Raw genomic sequence first — 20,975 nt, 5'->3', positions numbered from 1 at the left:
CCCCTGGAGCTGAAGTTACAAATGGTTGTGAGCGGCCCGACATGGGTGCTGGGAACTGAACTTAAGTTCTCTGCAACAGCGAGTGCTGCCCAGTCCCTGCCACAGTTCTCTGTGTAGCTCAACACATTTGCGTTATTCACAAACCAGCTCTCCAGGTGGCTCTCCAAGCCTGGCCTTGACAAAGTCACCAGAATGTCATCAGAGAAGGCAAGAAGTGAGGTCATCAGGGTAACTACTTTGAGGACAGTTCCCAGAGAGCTGGGCATGGTGGTGTACACCTGTGAGCCCAGCATTTAGCGCTAGCCTGGACTACATGAGACCCTGTTTCAAAACCAGTGATCCAGCTGAGTAGTGGTAGTGCACGCCTTTAATCCCAGCACTCGGGAGGCAGAGGCAGGCGGATCTCTGTGAGTTCGAGGACAGCCTGGTCTACAAGAGCTAGTTCCAGGACAGCCTCCAAAGCTACAGAGAAACCCTGTCCCGAAAAGACAAAAACAAAACAAAAAAACCTAAACAAGCAAAAAGTGCAGTGACTCCACTGGTTGTGACTCTGTGTCTTCTCCACTGTGACACTCTCTCTGTGTCCTCTCCACCATGTCCCAGCTGATCTGTGGGATCGGTGGGCTATCCTCACTTCCAAAGTTGGACTCTGAGTTTTTTTTCTGTCTTGCTTGTCTTTCACTGTGAGGGAAGCAGCTGCTTTGATATGAAGGTGACCCACTGCCTGTGGTGGTGGTGGTGGGGATCCTGCTCAGAAACAGACCCTTCAGCTGCAGGTGAACCATCGGAGAGTGCAGCCCTGGAGGAGTGCCTGGACCAGAACCTTGGAGCTAAGCCATTTCTAAGACAAGAATCTAAGTGAGAAACCGCTATGTGGTTCTAGGCTGTGGTGCGCCGGGATAATTTATCACGTAGCAAAGACACCCGACAGACACCCAAGCAGCACTTTCTCCCCTCATCTATATTTTCTCCCCTCCTCTTTATTTATACCCATCCAGGATCCTAAACGCCTCCCACAGTCCTAGGATGCTTAAAGTGGAAGCCCGAGTTCTCCACACTCAAGGAGGCTGCACAAGGACCGACTTTAAAGCGGTTGTCAACCTTGTCCAATCAAGTCATGAAGGAGACGCAGGGACAAGCAGGCCACCTGACTTTAAACTCTGCAAAATCACCACCCAGAAAGATACTTTTAAAGTGCCAGCCTTGGACTGGAGAGATGGCTCAGTGGTTAAGAGCACTGACTGTTCTTCCATAGGACCTGGGTTCAATTCCCAGTACCACAAGACAGCTCACAACTGTCTGATAACTCCAGTTTCAGGGGACCCAGCACCCACGACAAAACATCAATGAACATAAAATAAATAAAATTAAAAATAAAACAACCCCCAAAGTGTCAGGCTTCCCAGCAGTTCCTCTACATGCCTTCAGCAGCTCTGGAAAGCAGTGCTATCACCACAACTGGCAGAAGCTGCTTCACACTTACACCATTACCTGTGCACACAAAGACCAGCATACTGGATATTGGAGCAGTGAAAAGTCCCACAGGACAGCTTGCCAGCAAGGTAAAACCAAATCCTAGCCCTAAAGTGGATCCTAGACTTTAAATACACCACCACGATTTTAGCACATTCAACTATTTGTGTTTATGTGGAGTTCAGAGGTCAGTTCTCTCCTACTGTGTGGCTTCCGGAAATCAAACAGGTTATCAGGCAGTAAGCATCCTGACGCCGAGTCATCTCAGTGGTCCTACTGAATGGCCAAGACCACGTAACAAATACCTTGAGTACAAGACTATACCACAAAATGCAGTTATTCAAAATAATAGGGGTATAATACCAACAAATTCAACAGCTTAAACCAACCACCAAAATTTACTAAAAAAGAAATAAAACAAAGAAAACCAAACTGATACTTAAAAAAAAAAAAACTTTTAAAAAAATTTCAAAAACTGGGCATAGTAGGTAGTGCATTGTCTTTAATCCCAGCACCCAGGAGGCAGAGGCAGGCAGATCTCTGAGTTCAAGGCCAGCCTGGTCTACAGAGTAAGTTCCAGCACAGGCAGGGCTGCACAGAGAAACCCTGTCTCAACAAAAAAATCCAATACCCCTGAGATCCAGAAGCACCATAGGGTTTTTTATAGCTGGGCATACTTAATATAAACCCTAGCAAATCAATTAACATGACAGATTGTGATAGACTCTGTAAGGTAATTTTCTAGAATTTTATCCTTACAGAAAAAAAAATTTAAATGTTACTTAACATTTCTTAAATTGTTTTTATTTCAAAAAATGTGTCTCAGCACTCAGGAAGGTGAAGTCGAAGAGGAGTTACCAAGTCTGGGGGCCAATCTAGGCTACAAACTGAGAACTGTCTTTTTTTTTTTTTTTTTTTTTTTTTTTTTTTATTTTTTTTTTAGAAAAGGCATGGTGGTGGCACATGCCAATAATCCTAACAATTAGGAGCTTAAAACAAACAAACAAAACAAAACAAAGAACCACACATAAATTCAACAACAGCCTGGGCTATACAGCAAAACACTGCCTAAATAAATAAAAATTTAAAAACAATTAAAAATCTAATACACTTAAGGTTACATTTAGGCAGACAGGCAGTGGTGGGATGCAGGGTCAGGAGCATCGCTATATTTGAGGCCAGCCTGATCTATAAAGTGAATTCCAGGACAGTCGAGGCTACCCAGAGAAGCCCTGTCTCAATAGGGAAAAAAAAAGTTACAATTAGGCTTAAAGTTGTTTGTTGGGCTACAAAAATATATATAATAAAAATAATAATAATAAATTTTTTAAAAAATCTAATTAGAAAGATAACCAAATACAGAGAACAACTTTCAAGTGCAGATCTGAGAAAACACAGGAAATGGCAGAATTATTAGAACTTAAATATTAGTCAGGGATGGTGGCTCACACCTGTAATCCCAGCATTTGGGAGACAGAAGCAGAATTACTGTCAGAAGCCACCCTATGCTACAGAATAAGATTTTGTCTCAGAAAACAGAACAGACAAAATATCCTCCTCACAAAACAAATTAACATTTAGAATACCTCAGGACAGTGGCCCCTGGGGCCAGGCGTGTCTGTAACCTCAGCTCTGGAGGCTGAGGCAGGAGAACTTCCAGAGGAAGGCTGCCTGTGAGGGCTGCAAAGGGAGACTCTCACAGACATTTGAAAAGGTCCCTCCTACCTGAGGAGAGCCGCTGTCCACTGGCCTGGTGCTCCTAGTCACACCCCACACCACACTCGGCGGCTGTGGAGACGAGCTGCCTCTCCTGAGGTGAAGAACAGCTGGCCGACCCTCACAGAAACTCCAACAGGAAGCCCCCTGAAGCCCCCCCAGGAGCAAACAGGAAGGAGCAAGTCTCCCCTTTGCTATCCAGCCTCCCAGTCTCCCTATAGCGCCCCCCACAGGGCGGTGGTAAAGCCGAACACAGCCTCACAAATGGGCTTGGAGACGGGAGGTTGGTAACTGAGTGTCTCCTATTAAGGGACACGCACATTGCTTTGGGAAGGATGGAGGCACATAAGGTTCTTAAACTAGGTACAGGAGTTTCAACTCAGTAAGCCACAAAATACACAAGAACTTAAATTGGGAAAGGGTTGTGACGGTGATTCAGAATTTTTCTCTTAAAAAGAAAAAAGTTACCATGCACTCTAATCAAGGAGCTACACCTCAGCTCCTGTAAAGCAGTTACTTTAAAGATCAAAACTAGGGGTGGAGAGATGCTCTTGGCTGCTCCTGCAGAGGACCCAAGTTCAATTCCCAGCACCCACATCAGGGAGCTCACAACCTCCCGTAAGTCCTGTTCCAAGGGAGCTGACGCCCTCTTTAGGCCTCTTCAGATACCCCCTCTGCACACACATAAATAAGAGTCTTAAAACTATTTTTTTTTTACATTTCATTTTAGACAGGCAGTGATGGTACATGCCTTTAATTCCGCCACTCAGGAGGTAGAAGCAGGTGAATCTCTGTGAGTTCAAGGACAGCCAGAGCTGTTACACAGAAATCCTGTGTAACTGCTTGAGTAATTACAGTAAATATATATATAATATATATATTATATATATATAGTTTGAATTGTAACACAAAAATTCCTGTCTACATAGAACCTGAGAATGTGACTTTCCTTGGGATATAATCAGTTAAAATGAGGCCATGCTGGCTTAAATTGGTCCTATGGGAACAGAGATTGCATTATAAAGACCTGGAAGAGTGCACAAGCCAGCTAGCCAGGTTGAAAACATGCAGGTGTCACACCACAAGCCAAAAAACTGAAGGAAAGGAAAGGACTGCTGCTCAGGAGGAAGTGTGGCTCTGCACTCTCCTTGATTTCAGACCTTCAGATTCTCCAAAAGTCAGAGTCCACTTCTACTGTTTTGAATTTTAGGAATTTGGGTGTCTTGCCAGCATGTATGCCTATACACATGTCTGGTGCCCAAGGAGACCAGAAGGGGGCACTGGGTTCCCTGGCACAGAGATTACAGGTGGCTGTCAGCTGCCATGTTGGTGCTTGGGAACAAGCCCCACCCACTAGGGGAGTCCCCAGTGCTCTTAACAACTGAGCCATCTCTCCAGTCCAGGTTTTACTGTTTACAGCCAACCAACTTTGTGATCCTCTGTGAGGGCAGACCCAGAGACTTCTGAGGGTTTTTCCTGTTCTCTCTGAATCTGTGTGGAGGAGAAGGCCTTGCTCTCTCTTGCCCTCGCCATGCCAGGAGGCTTTTTTGTGTGGGATGACAGGAAGGGGTAGCAAACAGCAGCAAAAATTCACCCAACCTGGACCCTGGAAAATGCTTGCAAAATCAGCTTGCTCCCACCTCAACAGAAAAGCAGATTTCTTAAGCATAAGGACTTGCTTTTAAATGTTTTATTACAATTAAATTTTCACAAACACAAATCAATTAATCTCCATCAAAATAACTCATGTTTACACCGTATTTATAGACAAGCTGTACAATAAATATATAAAATGCATTCACAGTTGATTCAGTCATCTTCCTCCTCCTCTTCATCACTGATCACATACTTCTTATGCTTTTTATTTGCTTTATCATCATCTTCTGCTTTCCTCTTTCCAGAAGATTCACCTTCCTAAACAAATAAAACAGTTTACAGCCTCAAAGTCAAAAGAGAACATTTCTACGGCAGTTCATCTGAGTTAATGATTCTCCACTAAAGTAACTTTCAAAAAAATCTTGCAGGTGCTCACTTTGGCAGCACATATACTAAAAAGTGGGATGATACAGGAAGACTAACATGGCCCCCGTCCAAATTTTTATCAAAAACCAAAAAACCAAGCAGGGCATGGTGGTACATGCTTGATTCCAGCACTTGGGAGGCAGAGGCATGCAGATCTCTGTGAGGTGCAGACAGCTTGGTCTACATAGTGAGTTCCACCCCAGCCAGGTCTACAAGTGGGATTCTCTCAAACAAACAAACAAAGAATAAGACAGCTTTGCAGAGTTCAAGCCCAGCAGATTGTCTTGTACAGGGAAACCACAGGAAGCCACAAGGACATGGGCCATGAGGTCCGCCCTAGAAAAGGTCAGGACTCAAAGACAGTTCACCTTGGCCAGTAAGACGACTCAGCAGGCACTGCACACATACGCCCAAACACACACACACACACACACACACACACACACACACACACACACACACACACACACACGGCATCTTAATCTAAGCATGAAAGAATGAAGGTTCACTTGCCCCGCGGGAGCATTTTCCCATGATCAAGTATTTCATCAACAGTATCTCTCCTTTCTCAGCATTCAACTTATTTTCCCAATGTCGAACTCATTATTTCAGTGTCAATTTTTTAAAAATAATTTTTGTTTGGATATATAAAAACCCACATCATAAAGGTTTTTGAGAAATATTTAAATATATCAAAGGACTATATACAAGCACAGAATCTATTAGCACAACTTAAAATCATCCTGCACAGCCCTCTAATAGGAACATAACTCAGGAAGTTTTCTAAGAAATAACTTCGACAGGCAGAATTCAGCTTCACATTTAAGCCAACACTCCTTCAATAAACTCTGCCATTGACTGACCCTTCAGAATTCCCACAAACCAACTCCTCACCAGAAATAAAGAAACATAGCCCAGAGGCAGGCTGCTTGCTTAGGATGAGAGAGACCCTGACCCAGTTACTAGCAGCACAAAATCAAGTGTAGTGGACAAACGGCTTGAAAACTAGTCAGACAAGGCCAAAGAATGTTTCAAGATGCAAAATGCAACCTGGCATTCCCACATTTTTCATGATCTCCTTGGCTGGCTCTCTGATAACAAAATGACAGCCAACACTTGTTTCTTGCCTTTTTATCCCAAATGTATTCCTACAGACTGGGAATCCACTGGAAGGCTCAAGAAACTTATGAACCCATGCAAGGACATGAAAGTCCTCCTCTATATACATGCTAGCTGGTGGCAGTAAAGTGACTCAATTAACAATGCTGGAAGGATCTTGTCCCCAGAATGTGACAGGTCACCTCCTTCCCCACTCCCTAGCAAGAGCAAACTGAAATCCTATCTGACCTTGTCAGCAAAGGCAACACTGACTTTGCTCCACTGCAGAATCTTGCAAACACATTACATGCCAGCGCATAAACAGTGTTCAGTGTCTAGCTCTAATATTCCTTATTGTTAGAGACTAGATTTGAGTGGCTGAAAGAACTGCCGTGGCACTTCTAAACATGTATAACATTTTCCCAAAACCTCTTGGACAAGGTCTAGCAACAGCCCGAGGTCAGACTCTCCCAAGGAAGTCTATATATAAACAGCGCCAGGTCCAGTTCAGGGGTAAACACTTGTGGAAAACCTGCCAGGACTGACTCCCCAGAAGCTGTAAGGAAGCACAGCACAGGAACCCCCCCCCCTTCTATAATGGAGCCTTCAGGATGACCTTATTTCATGAAACTAGGCGTGCAGAATGCTGCCCTACTGAGCAAAGCTGAAGTATACATCCCTGTGCCAAAAACATTAAGACTGAACTAATGCTTGATAATGTAGTCATGAACACAGGTTCCTACAAACATGGACAGCTCACAGTATAACATAGGCAGGGCTGCTAGTGGTTTCCAGAAAGGAGCCACAGAAGAGGGGAGAGAGAGGACTAGGCCCTTGTACTAACCCTCCTCAGCAAGCAGCCTATGGCTGAGAAAGAGGTTTGACTTCTCACACGAGCCTTTGCTTTCCAGTTCCATGTCAATCCTTGAACCCAGTGTTTCCCTTTCCTAGCCCCTGGGGACAGAGAGCTGACAGAGTGACAGAGTGTCCCCCCTTCCCCTCTTCCCCCCACCCCCAACACACACAAACCTTGTCTCACTGACTCTGAAGAAAGAAAAGGAAGTTTTCCACAGGCTGTAAAATGAAGGAGTTGGATAAGGTACTCTCCTTTGCATTGCTCTCCATTTGGGCTGGGAAAGGAAAGGCAGCATTTCCTGTCAAGCTAGATGTCACTTGGTTCCCACACTCCTATCTGTATTTACTACATACAGTAACTTTCCGAGGCAGAAGCACAAGCCTCAACAGAAGAACAAGAGAAGTGAGCCGACGTGCCCCAAGGCATGCAAATAGAACTGGCAAGTATGGGCAGCAACCAAATTCAACAATGCAGCTGACGGTCATCTTTTCTTTTCACCTTTGTTTTTTGAGACAGGGTCTCACTCCATAGCACAGCTGGCCTGGAACTCACTAGGTAGCCTCCTGCTTCAGCCTCCCAAATCTTGGGGCTATGGGTATGAACCACCATGTCTGGATAATCTAGACTTGCCCTTACCCTCAAAGCCGGTTCTGGCATAGCAGTGGCTCCTGATATGGGTATCCTGACACCCCAAAGCTCCCCACATCTTAGAAGCATAGTCAGGTTCTTGGAATTTGGGGGTATGGGGAGGTTGTTGTACAAAATGGAGCAGGAGGCTCCTCTCAGTCCTAGTCACCCACTAGCACGACCTAAGCTGCAGCCATAGGAAGAGGCCTGGAGGCAGAGGTGAAACGCTGGCTGTCAGGCAAGGCAGGGAGGTCACAAAGCAAATGAGAGAGTGCTGGGGGGACCAACCAGAAAAGGAGCTTCTGTAAGAGAGAGCTGGAAGGCTTGCACTTTCCCAGCCCAGCCAGCCGCAGGAGATCTGACAAGCATATCTCTTACTAGGAATAAATAGTTTCATGGCACCTCTCGATTTTCACGGCTCTGCTTGCCAAGGATTAAGCATCTGCTTGGATGAGCCCCCATTTGCCAACTGTTCTGTAAACGCACCATTAAGATGCTATTTCATTTAATTCACAACAAATATGTTGCAGGATAATGCTAACAAATTCTGTCTATAGCAAGCTACTCCCCAAAACATCATGAAATAGTAAATGTGGTAATCAACATTAACCTGAGGACACAGTTTTGTTTCACATGAGAAAAGAGTTCATAAGAGCCTAGGATAATAAAATAGCTTGAAAACAAAGCAGGAAGACATCCATTTCCTGCAATATGGCAGACCAGTACGGAGAACAGCCTCTCACTGAAAACAGCGAGTAATGATGGGTAAAATAACACAAAAGCATCATTGGAGGCCAAAACTAAGCGAAAGCTGGAAGGAAAAGCAGGGCACTAAAGCAGGCTCCTCCACATAGACACTGAACTATCACCATGAACACTGGCTTTTATGCCTTGAAGGTGGACAGAACAGGAGACAACGGTCAAAAGCCTTTAGTGTAAAAACGGACCAGGATATAAGCCTAGCACTGTTTCTCTGAGCCAGGAGTCTACAAACTTACAAAAAGTATTTGTGTTGAGTGTGTGTGTAAAGGGTACATATGCACCACAGCATGCGTGCAGAGGTCAGAGGACAATCTGGTGTGGTCAGCCCTCTCCGTCTACAATGCGGGTTTCACACAGCAAACCTAGTTGTCGGGCTTCACAGCCAAACCAGCAAGATTTCAATCAGAGAACGCAGCTTCAGGTGGTTCTAGGCAGCGGATGCTCAGGGTACCTTCCAGAAATATATACAAATCAGCTAGGCCTGGTTGTACACGCCTGTAATCTCAGTGCCAGCTGAGTTCAAGGAGGACCAGGAGTTCAAGTTAGCCACATTACACAGTGAGTTCAAGGCCTGCCTTAACTACATGCGACTCTAAAAACCAAACCCAAAAAATCATCTTCAGAAAAATTAATCAATCTAGGCATCAAAAGTTCATGTGGAGGGGCTGGAGAGACGGCTCAGTAGATAAGAGCATGTGCGGGTTCTAGCAAAGGACCCAAATGTGGTCCCAACACTCATGTCAGATTGCTTACAAATCTGTAACTCCAGCTCCATGGAATCAGATGCCCTCCTCTGGCCCCTGTGGGCACCCACATATAGATTCACACACATAGACAAATAAAAATCTTTAAAAAAAACCAAAAAACCAAAAAACATAAACATGCCCCTGGTCCCAGGCTATCAGCTCAGTAAATCAATCAAAATTATTCCATCATAGAATGTACAAAAACTATGGCACCCTAAGATATAGTCAACAGAAACAGTAGGAAATGCTCTAGTCTGTCCCAAAATTCCTATGCTGAAATGCTAACCCCAAGATCAGGACGGTTTCTGGAAGGTTACCCTTGTGCAACAATCTTCTCCTAGGATTGAAATATTCTATCCTGCAGGAAGTTCCTTACCAGGAAGGTCAACTCAAAATAGCTGGTCACTCACTACAGGTCCCTACCAGAGTAAATAAAAGCTGAGAGTCCCACTCAAGACAAAGTGAAGCTGAGCAACAAAGAAGACTCTGAGATGAATGGAGGTGATGTGGGATTTCCCTCTGTATGCTATGAATATGTTTTATTGCCATTGGTTAATAAAGAAGCTGCTTTTGGCCAATGACTTAACAGAATATAGCCAGCCTGGAAAAGGCATATAGAGAGAGTAGATGGAGTCAGAGAGACGCCCTGCAGCTGCCAGGGGAGAAAGATGCCCATGCGTTGGTACCTAAACCACGAGACTGAGACTCGTGGTAAAATATAAAATAATAGAAATGGGTAAGAGCTAGCTAGAAATAAGCTACTGGCCCAACAGTATTGCAGTTAATATAGTTTCTGTGTGATTATTTCAAGTCTGGCCAGTCAGTAAACGAACAAGCAGCCTCTGCCTACATAATGCCACCTACATGGAGTTGCTAAGATTCAGACAAGCAGAGAGAACTCTAAGACCAGGCCAGCAACCTGGAAGCCAGGAAGACTCTGAGACCAAACCAACTTCTAGGAAGAAGCAGAATGCTTTGAGCTGCTGGAAGAATTTTAGAACAGCTGAGGCCCCTAAAAAGGACCCTCTCCCAGCTGTTGAGCTGTTGAAGGCTGAGCTCCTAGCTCCCACTTCCTAGCTTTTGTGAGCAGTCACCCATGCTGGAGCTGTCTCTGAGTAATTTTTGATCAAGTAAGTAACCCTTCACCCATATTCGTGTAAGTAACCCCCAGAGAACTTACTGGTTTCCCAAACTGGACTTCGGTGGTATCCGTATTTTGGTCTGTTATGAGTTCCCTATCTGAGATAAGTAGACTTGTGTGTCTCCCCAGGGAAAATCTTTGTCACACAACAGCAAGCAGGAGAAAGGCAGAGCCTTGTGAAAGGAGTATTTACTCAAATATGGGCCTCACCCCGTGTACCTTGTGGACTAGGACCTTTGTGGAGAACTCATTTGTAGTGTCTCAGGGCTCCTTGTCAACCCAGGAACCGAGCCCTGAGAACAAGGAAACCCTAGAATTCAGTACACGTGGCTTACCTCATCACTGTTGAGTTTCTTTGCTTTGAGCAGTCTTTGAGCCTTGTCTTCTTCCGAGCCCTCATCACTGTCTGAGGAATAGATCCTAGCGCGTTCCTCTGAAAACGAAGGAATTAGATGGAATCACTTTCATCGACAGTAATCAATTCACTTCTGAATTTGCCTTCCAATAAATACCTTCCGTTCTCTTCTCTCTGTACTTTTCCACTGAGGAACAAAATAATTTGTATGGTTCCATTTTCTTGAGTGTATGATGCATGTGTGTGCACAAGGGTGCACATGTGTGCACATGCATGTGGAGGCCTGAGGTTGATGTCAGGAGTCATCCTCAGTCATTCTTGCATCTTAGTGAGACAGGGTCTCCCTATCACACCCAGAGCGCACCAATGCGGCTAATCTCCCTAGGCGGCTTTCTCTGGGGACTGCTCGCCTCTACCCTCCAGAGTTCAAGGACAGGTACCCAGATCACACAGGTTCTGGGGACCTGAGCTCCAGTCCTCATGCTTGAGTGGCAAGTGCTTTAACAACTGAGCCTCCTCAGTCCCAGTTTAACTTTTCTTATAGTTTTAAATACGTAAAAACAAACCAGACCTATTCTTTCCAAATACACTGTCTTCCCAGCTTCCTACATCCTTGCTAGGTGAGTACCTTGCTCTGCTGGGAACCAATGAACTCGTCTACCTGGTTTTAATCTCTACTGAGCTGAATGTTAAATACCATAATCCTTGAATGCATCTCTAATATGCATTAAAAATGTTACAATTAAGATTTTTTTGGAAGAAAAAGACGAAGGACTGCGAGGGATACTATCACCCACTGATACAAGGGGTCGGATCTAATGAGAGTTTACCAAGGCCAGATGGACCGTGACTGAACGAGCATGTGATCCAACCAGATTCTCTGAATGTGGCCGGATTTTCTGAATGTGGCTGGCCTGCAGTCTTTCCGAGAAGCCATTGACAATGACACTGGGACTGGTTTCCTCTGCATATACTGGATTTTTGGGATCCAGTCTGTTTGGATGCTCACCTTCCTGGACCTGGAGTGAGGGGGGAGGAACTTGGACTTCCCACAGGGCAGGAGACCCTGACTTCCCTTGGGGACAAAGAGGGAGGAGGAGAGGGAGGGGGGGAGTGGGAGGGTGTTGGGAGGAGGGGCGTAAATGGGAACTTTTTATAATTTAATAAAATTACAAAAAAAAAAAAAAGATTTTTTTTGTGATGAATTAGCATTGGCAAAATGAAGAAGGCTGCTGTACAGAGTTTTCAAAATAGGTAAGCTATATAGCATTCAGCTGATCACATGAAGTCCTGCAAGAAAAGTCAGATAAAGGGGAATTTATGTGTCTGTAGAACTTATCACTCAGCCGAGCAAAGTCAGGATAGGATGGAAGGTCATCTGCATCCTTCTACTATGGTATGCATGACTGCCATCTGGTTACACAGCTGTCAGAGTGAACTAGGGAGGGCTGGAATAAAGTCCAGTGGTACAGTAGTTCCCTAACAGACATTAAGCCCTGACTTTTTACCCAGTGCCACACACAACCCAAAGCATCCGCAGACCTCATTTCTCAATTTACAGACACGGCAAATACATTCAGAACTGAGAGGTTAGGTGCTCAGAGCTGACGAGGTGAGCAAAGTGGCTTTAGGCACGCTCATTCACTCTGTACTGGCATGAGCACCAAACCACTCCTGCTCAGTCCTCCCCTCAGCTTCTAGGCACCATCAGCAGAGTGTTTATTTCACATGACACAGGAGAAATTCAAAGAGGCTGTGGAGCCTTTCAAATACCACTCTTACAAAGTGGAAAAACTACCTGGGCATGGTGATACAGCCTGCAATCTCACATTCGGGAAGCTGAGGCAGGGGGATTCCAGTCTTCCTGACTGCTTCTGAGTCTGCTTTTCTTTTTTTAAATACATTACTGATTTTATTTACTGTGTGGGTATTTTGTCTACATGTATATCTGTGTACCATGTGTATGCCTAGTGCTTGCAGAGGCCAAAAGAGGGCATGGGATTTCCTGGAACTAGAGTTACAGACAGCTCTAAGCCATTAGTTTTATCAGTGAGCAAATACATCAGAACACTGCAAAGCTCAAACAGAACTTATGTTTGCCTGGGATTCAGTATGTGCTGAATAAATGCAAAATAAAAACACTGAGAAGAGGGAGCTGCAGAACACAGCTTAGAGAAAAGTAGGCAGGAAGGCAAAAGAAAGCACCATGTTCTTAATAACTGGCAACTCAGCTGAGTAAGGTGCTTTATGCTTGGAATCCCAGCACCAAAGAAGCTGAGGCAGGAAGACTGCTGAAAGTTTGAGGACAACCTAGACTACAATGAGACCCTCTCTCAAAACAAAACCAAAACCCGTCAACCTCTTAAAGTGGAAATCAGGACAAGGGGTAAATTTGCAAGAGGCCTGATGTGGTGTACATGCCTGTAACCCCAACGCCCAGGAGACAGGCAAGAGGGACCCGTCCAAGGAAAGCCTCCAAAAACAAAACACCTGAAAGAGAGCCACAAAGGTCCTACCCTTCCAGGACAGCCTCAAACAAGTACACGGAGACTTCATCTCTGAGACATGGCAGGAAATGCTCAGTATCTTTAAGACACTGACTCTTTATGCCGGCAGTAAGCTCATGTGCAAGGTGACACACACGACACACAAGATGACATGACTCTATGCCACACTCACCTCGAATGCCCCCTTTGTATCGGTTTTTAATGGCTGCCAGGCTGATGGACTCCTCGCCCTCCTCCTCCTCGTCATAGCGGTCAGGCTCCAGGTAGCTGGCGCTCAGGCCCCGCTGGTGCTGCTTCTCCCTCATGCGGCGCTGCTGCGACTCCCTCCTGATGGAGGCCCTCAGGCGCTCTTCTTCTTTCTGTGAGAAAGCAAATAAACCAGTTGCTATGGGTTGAAAATGACCCCAATTTCATGTGTTGGAAACTTAGCCCCTAGCTAGTTAATTTATGGGTTAACTGATAACTTAACGGACTGACGGGCTGTCACAGCCCTGGCCATTACAGAAGCAGGTTTGCTCTCTCTGCCTCACCAGGATTTCCACCATGCTTGAATGCAGCAAGAAGCCCTTCACCAGTCACTGTTGCCTTATTCTTGGACCTTTTAGCATCGAAACATTTTTTATTTTATTTATTTTGTTTGTGGGGGGGGGTTAGGTCAGAGGCCGGCTTACGGGAGCTGGTCTTACCCTCTCACCACATGACTGCTGGGGATTAAACTTGGGTTGTTAGGCTTAAGTGGAATAAATTTCTTGCCTTGCTTTTTTGACAAGATCTTAGCATACACCAGGCTGGCTCAGAACTCACAATTATGAACGACAGGCTCTAGGGTTAATCCTTAGCATCACTCCACTTGAGGTCGTGCTCACTCGGACTGCTGCGCCCCCTCCTTAGCCTGCCCACTGAGCTCTGACAGGATCAACTAGTGCAGATGATTTAGTGGTGTCTGAGACATGAAAACCCAGGTATTTCAGTGACCAATTTTGTGGAACCTTCAAGCCTTGTTGGGGAAAAACCCAAGAGCTTGCATATTTATCACTATCCCGGAATCTCTTTGTTTAATATATGCTTAGTAGATTAACATAGCCCATGCCACTGGAAGAAGGAAGGGAAGTTCAATAAGACATAATGAACAGATAAACACATGGCTTGGGCAATATGTCCTTTTTGTTTGCTTGCTTGCTTGCCTTTTGAGGCAGCGTTTCTCTATATAGTCCTCGCTGTCCTAGGACTCGCTCAAGCTAGACTCAAACTCACAAAGGCCGACCTGCCTCTGCCTCCCAAGTGCTGGGATTAAAGGTGTGCGCCACCACCACCTAGCTACAATGTTCTTTTATTCTTTTAATTTTTTAAAAAAAAGTTTAGGTGCCTACATATATGTCTAGGTGAGGGTGTTGGGTCCCCTGGAACTGGAGTTGCAGAATTGTGAGCCGCCATGTGGATGCTAGGAATTGAACCTAGGTCCTCTAGAAGGGCAGTCAATGCTCTTAACTCCTGAGCTATCTCTTCAGTCCCTACAGTCTGTCCTTAATACACAAAACTATTCCCAGATGAAGTTTACCCAACAGACCTTAATCATCTCTGTGCGCTGGCACTCAGGGTCACGACCAGCCATTGGTAAGATTCTAATCTTCTGTGTCTTTGAACATCTATCTGCAAGTGACAGAGTCATCTTCCTGTGTGTTGCACTGTCTGTAGAGTGAGGCCTGTGGAAATGAACAGGAATCCCCACTGTTTATCATATATTTGTGAGCCAGTCGTACCCACATCATTAAAACATAAACAGCAGCCACTTTCTCTTCAAGTAGACAAGACCATAAAATCGAATGGAGGGCTGTGGACTTTACCTAGCACAGTGAGACAAGAAAAGTGAAAAAGAGAAACTGGGGTGGAGGAAGCTTGTATAGCATGGTCACCAGAGGCAGGAAATAGCCAGGTTCAAGCAGGGCTGACGGACACTGCACTTTGTCTGGCCCCCTGCATCTGACCTTCCCCATCTACTCCATGAGACAATCTCACAAAATGAAAGCTGTCCAAAGTCACACAAGTAGAAACAGATGCAGGCCCAATCCCAAAGCCTAGTTTAACAATTCTGAGTTGGTGCCCCCTCCAGACTGTCATTCAGGACAAGGGGTCTGCTTTTCCTCAAGAAAGCAGCGCAGCACCCTCACCAGTGCCCAGGGTACTCTGGTTTGCCGGGGACACATTTCCACAAAGGTCTGGAGGCAGCAGCACTAGGCAACGGGACAGCCCCAGGATTCACATCCCCCAACTCCGTGCCTTTCCTCTGACATTAGCCGGGTTAGTTTTACTGAAAACAAAGGGTCCATTTGACCAGCACAGACACAAGCACGTTAGCTCTCCTGGAGGATAGTAGTCACTAGAACTCATACACCGACATCCTCTTTTACATCACAGCCACATAAACCTGGTTGAAGGACCTGGCTCCCAAGAAAGCACATTCTGTCCTAAGTCTCAGCCTCCAGAAGCAAGAACTAGCCCTGGACTGTGCCGCGGAGTCCGTCACAGGGACCAAGTACCAGAACCAAGCAATGTTCCTAAGAGCACTTACCTGAAGGTGAGTTTCGTTTTAAAGACAGCCTGCCCCTGCAGCCCAGTCCCTTGTCTTATGAACAGATGGTTGTGGTCTCCCTGCAGTGGGGCTTTGTACACATCAAACACTTCATTCCCTAAATGCAGGGACATGCTGGAGAGAAAAAACACTTGGCATGTTAAAATCTAAAGGCTTTCACTCTGCAGCTTTACTTCCCTGAAAGTGTGATCCAACCACTTTTCCCTCTTTATTCAAAATGGAGGAGGAGAGACACCGTGACGGAAATGACTTCTCTGAAGTCACGCCTGCTGTGGTTCAGGCCCCGCCTCTACCTGATCCCAGGGAAGGGCACTTTTCCTCACATGTGAGAAGTATGCAATGGGGCTGAGGCTAAGATTCTAAACTTACATTAGATTATCATCTCCCACCAGCCCGAACACCCCCAACTATCGTTTCTCTCAGGTTTCCTATGCAACCACAAGTAGTAACTAGTGGAGATTCTCTAACAAAAGCTGGCCCCTGAGTAAGGTCGGGAGTCCACAGCATTCTCTCCTCCCCACTGGTCTGGGTGCCCAGTGCCGGCACGCAGCTCTCACCTTCCATCTGACCACTTGACTATCCGAGCGTTGCTTTCTTTAATTTCATTCCCGTCATCGTCTCGGCGCACCCTCCATCTTATTGTATTTTCTACCTGTTTCACAATACAAAACCTTAGGAACGGCACTCGTGGTGTTCCCCTTGAGAGACATGCAGTCACAGAATAAGCACGGTAGGTACGTGACAGAAAACAGGCAACAGTGAATCCTCTTGTAATAAATGAAAAGCAGGAAAAACGGTAAGTGTTTAAGTGAATTTCTGAGCTGCTGGTATGACAACAGTAGCGTACAGCCCGAGCATTTAAAACTGAAGAGCTCTGAGGTAAGGAGGCAAAGCTTGAACTCCTAAGAGAACTCTGGAGGTGAGACACGCATGTAGAGGAAGCAGCATCACAGACCTAGGAACCAGTAAAAGTGAGGCCCGCTGACCCAGGAAATACCTCTCCCCACACACATATGGGGACTTGTCACCTGCAGGATGGAAAAATGCCAGACAGATTTAGAAAATAAGTCACTGCTGCAGAAATGAAAACTTGATGGTCCTTCCAGGAGAACACAGCACATTAACTATGTGCATTTACCGTGCCACATCCCGGAGACATACTAAAACAGCAGTAAAGGGGAAAATACACTCATGCAGAACCCATGGGTTGTGGTGCACGTCTGTGCTCCCAGAATGTGGGGTGCTACGGAAGGAGCATTGCAGAAGGAGGACTGTGGGTCTCAGTCCCGCCTGGGCTACAAGGCAAGGCCCTGTCTAAAGAGGCAGGGTTGGGGGGAAGAAGAAGATGGAAACAAGGAGAAGGAAACATCCCAAGTTCATGTGTGACATGGACATGTGAACGCACACACCATATAAATATATGTAATTTTTAAAAATTTAAGAAATTAAAGTAAAACAATCTATTACTATTCCTGTTTTCTCTCTTACGTACAATAGGTAGTGTGCCAGCTGATTCTTGTAAACTTAACTCAGAGATAAATTCGGGAAGAGGGAATTAATTGAGAAAATGCCACCATCAGATCAGAGTGTAGTAAAGTCTGTGGGGTACTACCTTGATTAATGATTGATATGGGAGGCCCCACTCACCCTGGGCAGTACCAGCCCTGGGGCAGGTGATTCTCAGTTGTCTAAGAAAGCACGCTGAAGAAGCCATGAGGAGAGAGCCTGAAAGCTGCATTCTACGATGGATTCTGCTTCGGTTCCTACCTCCAGGTTCCTGCCCTGACTTCCTTCAACAATGGACTATGATATGAAAGTGTAAGATAAAATAAACCCTTTCCTCCCAAACTTGCTTTTGGTCATGGTGCTTACCACAGCAACAGAAACCCCAACTAAAGCAGTTAGCTACGTATAAATATATGAACACGTATACAAGTATTGTCTTAGTTACTTTTATATTGCTGAGATAAAAACACCATGACCAAGACAAACTATAAAAAGAAAAAAAAAAGAATTTAATTTGGGGCTCATAGATTCAGAGTTAGAGCTATGCCCATCATGCAGGGAGTAGACAGTAATGCTCTGGAGCAGTAGCTGAGAGCTCACATCTCATCGACAAGCACAAGGCAGACAGAGCCAACCTGGGAAATCTCAACGTGCACTCCCAGTGACACACCTCCTCCAACACCACACCTCCTAATCCTTCCCAAACAGTTCCACCAGCTGAGGGCCAACTATTTAACCATATGAGCCTATGCGGGCCATTCTCATTCAAACCAGCAGATGAATTAGCAACTGAGACATTTGAAAAATGTCTTTGAGGACGCACTATGAAGTCTCATTCTACAGGAAGGAAGCACATGGAAGTACTTCTAAAGACACAGAACCTCACAGAGCACATACCTGGTTCCTGACTCAGCCACCAATTAACTCTAAGCCTGTTCACCTTGTCTCAACCATCACTTAAGAAACAAATCTAGGGTCACTTTCCATCACATCCCGAGCATCTGAAGGAGAGCTACCTATATTAAACACTGACACTTTGTACTCTAAGTACTTCAGGTTTTAGAGCAAAATACTGATGTCTAAACTATGAGGTACACTGATACTCACTGCTGCACCATGACAGAAAATAGAAAACTGCTAAAATGATTAAGGAATAAAGAACTACCACATTAATTTATATAAATGATTAAAATAATGAGAAGCAGCAAAAGAAGTCAGAGGCACTAAAATGGCCATGAGAAACTAATACTGCTAACTCTGAATCAATACACACGCATACCAAGCAAATAATGCTGATATATGAGCCTGCAGTGCAAAGACAGTGGAGGGCAGAGCAAATAAAAAGTCCAAACCATCTATCAGGCTAAAGCTATCAGTTGTATGATCCTGAGCAAATTATTGGCATTTTCATCTTTCTTTCTTGATCTGCATTTCCACAGTGGTCACTGACAGCTCTAGCACCTGTGCCTAGACAGGGTCCATCTTCAACAATGTCACGTAGACACTCAGGAAGCTGCTGCATGTGGTAAGGATGGTACAACTGGAAATGCACCAGCTCAACCCCGAGTCAGGCATGGTGGGTCATGTCTGTGACCCAGCATTCAGGAGGTGGAGGTGGGAAGACCACATGTTTAAGGACAACTTGCCTACATAGTGAGATTCTGCCTTCAATTTTCAAAAAAGCCTAACCTGCAAGGGCTTAGGTTTAGCCCCCAGGCAACATGTCAGGGACCAGAGACACAGCTCCATGAAGAGTATGCAGAGGCCCAGGGTTCAATCCCTAGCATTAAAAGAATTCTGAGAAGACAGACGGTTAATCTGGCTGATAGAACAAGGGACACAAAAACCATCTTCAGAGCTCAAGACTTAGGTTGGTGTCCCCAGATCCACTCTATCGAAGGGAAGCAAAGACTGCATGGTACCTTCAGTTTCAACCTGGTTCTCCCTTCTTCATCCAGCATCTCTTCATCTTCAAATTCATCTTCATAATACTGAGGATCAAAAGGCCTACAAGTGGTTTTTAAAATAAACTATTAATGCTATTTCATAAAGAGCACCGCCATGGTGTAGTTATAGTTATCACAACCCTTTACATCATAAAACATAACTTTAAAAACCACAATGCTCAGTTTGAAGCTCAACTTAAAAACATTCAAAATATGCTAAAATTAAAAATTTTATGCTATTATATATTACTTGAAATAAATTATTAATGAGGTTAAACATTCCAGATAGTAATGTGGTGGCACATACTTTTAATGCCAGTACTGAGGAGGCAGAGGCAGGCAGATCTGTGAGTTCCAGTCCAGCCAGGGCTACATAGTGAGACAATGTCTAAAAGAAAAAAAATTCTCAACTTTTCATATTATAGAACTCTTGCAAAGAAAAGAGCACATACACTGTAGCTGGCCACATCCTTTTCTCTGGGTTGAAGTGTGAAAATCACCCAAGACTTTGAGCGTTAACTTGGGAGTCCCCACCAGCATTGTTTCAACAACAGCTGAAGAGCAGTTGTCGTAATGTGACAACAGTTGCTGCAGTGGCCAACAGGTCTGCTTTTCACTGCAGTGCTGGTGGGCTGCAGTAGGTACTAAGTGTCTTGGAGACCAGGTGTCCCCTGAGAGCATCAGATTGCAGACAGTTGGTGATGGTGTACACCTCTGATTCCAGTACTCTGTGTAACAGCCCTGGCTGTCCTGGAACTCTCTCTGTAGATTAGGCTGGCCTTTAACTCACAGAGATCCGCCTGCCTCTGCCTCCCAAGTGCTGGGATCAAAGGTGTGTGCCACCACCACCAGGCTAATACCCACATATTTCTAGCCAACACTCAGAAGACATCTTGATTTCCTTACCTGGGCTCTACACTGAGGAAGTTGGGAAGTTTAACAAAATATAAGTCGTTTCCTAAGTCAGTGTTCACTTTGGGGATTTCTACTTCTATTCTCGTCTCAGGTATTGGCTCCTCCTCCTGCTGATCCTGAGGCAAGCCGTTTTCATCCTAGTGCAAGAAGGCAGAAGGTCAGAGCTGCTGGGAGTGGGCGTCAGCCCAGGAGCAACTCCACATTTTATAACTCAAGGGAGCAACACTGCTTTTCACTTTGTTCTCAATTTTGTTTGAGACAGGATCTCATTGTCACCCAGGCTGGCCTAGAACTCACTATATATCCCACACTGGCCTCAAACTCACAGAAATCCTCAGCCTTCCAAGTACTGGGATTACAAGTATGAGCTGCCATGCCCAGCAAGAACCATATTAAGATATTGTCTTAGGACTAATGCACCCTCAGTCCTCAGCACTGTCCATCTATCTGCAAAACATCTCAGGAAAGGCAAGACACGGCTGGCTGTGTCGCTACAGAGCACTGTGACCTAGGATCTTCCAGACCTCCGTGGACGGAAGTGTTCACTCAGTCAGCACTTATGCAGCCACGCTAATGGCATCAGAGAAGATTAGCACCACATGGTGAGTCTGAGACCAGCCGTGGCTACACTGTGGCACATGTGTGCAGAGACATAGCAAGGCCCTGTTTCCAATAAAAACGAAAGGAATGGAGGAAAAATTACTAAGACAGCACA

At 45.2% G+C, this 20,975-nt stretch overlaps 1 protein-coding gene across 2 annotated transcripts in view; it reads right to left on the bottom strand.

The window, feature by feature from the left end:
* Positions 1 to 4,864: 4,864 nt before the first annotated feature.
* Leo1 (LEO1 component of Paf1/RNA polymerase II complex) overlaps positions 4,865 to 20,975 on the bottom strand; it is a 25,918-nt gene continuing 9,807 nt past the window's right edge. Inside the window, exons 5-12 of one of the 2 annotated variants that reach the window (XM_048423532.3) lie at positions 20,252 to 20,397; positions 19,322 to 19,406; positions 16,451 to 16,545; positions 15,873 to 16,007; positions 14,871 to 15,006; positions 13,476 to 13,662; positions 10,777 to 10,874; positions 4,865 to 5,103 (exon numbers count right to left, since the gene is read on the bottom strand). In XM_048423532.3, coding sequence (XP_048279489.2) covers positions 4,999 to 5,103; positions 10,777 to 10,874; positions 13,476 to 13,662; positions 14,871 to 15,006; positions 15,873 to 16,007; positions 16,451 to 16,545; positions 19,322 to 19,406; positions 20,252 to 20,397 — 987 coding nt within the window. In that variant the 3' untranslated portion in view covers positions 4,865 to 4,998. The remainder of the gene's footprint in view (positions 5,104 to 10,776; positions 10,875 to 13,475; positions 13,663 to 14,870; positions 15,007 to 15,872; positions 16,008 to 16,450; positions 16,546 to 19,321; positions 19,407 to 20,251; positions 20,398 to 20,975) is intronic. The other variant, XM_048423533.3, reaches the window with a different exon arrangement.

This window comes from Myodes glareolus, chromosome 4 (assembly GCF_982192425.1).
Source record: "Myodes glareolus chromosome 4, mMyoGla1.1, whole genome shotgun sequence".
In the NCBI taxonomy this organism is placed as follows: domain Eukaryota; kingdom Metazoa; phylum Chordata; class Mammalia; order Rodentia; family Cricetidae; genus Myodes; species Myodes glareolus.
This window is presented reverse-complemented; position numbering and strand designations above follow the sequence as displayed.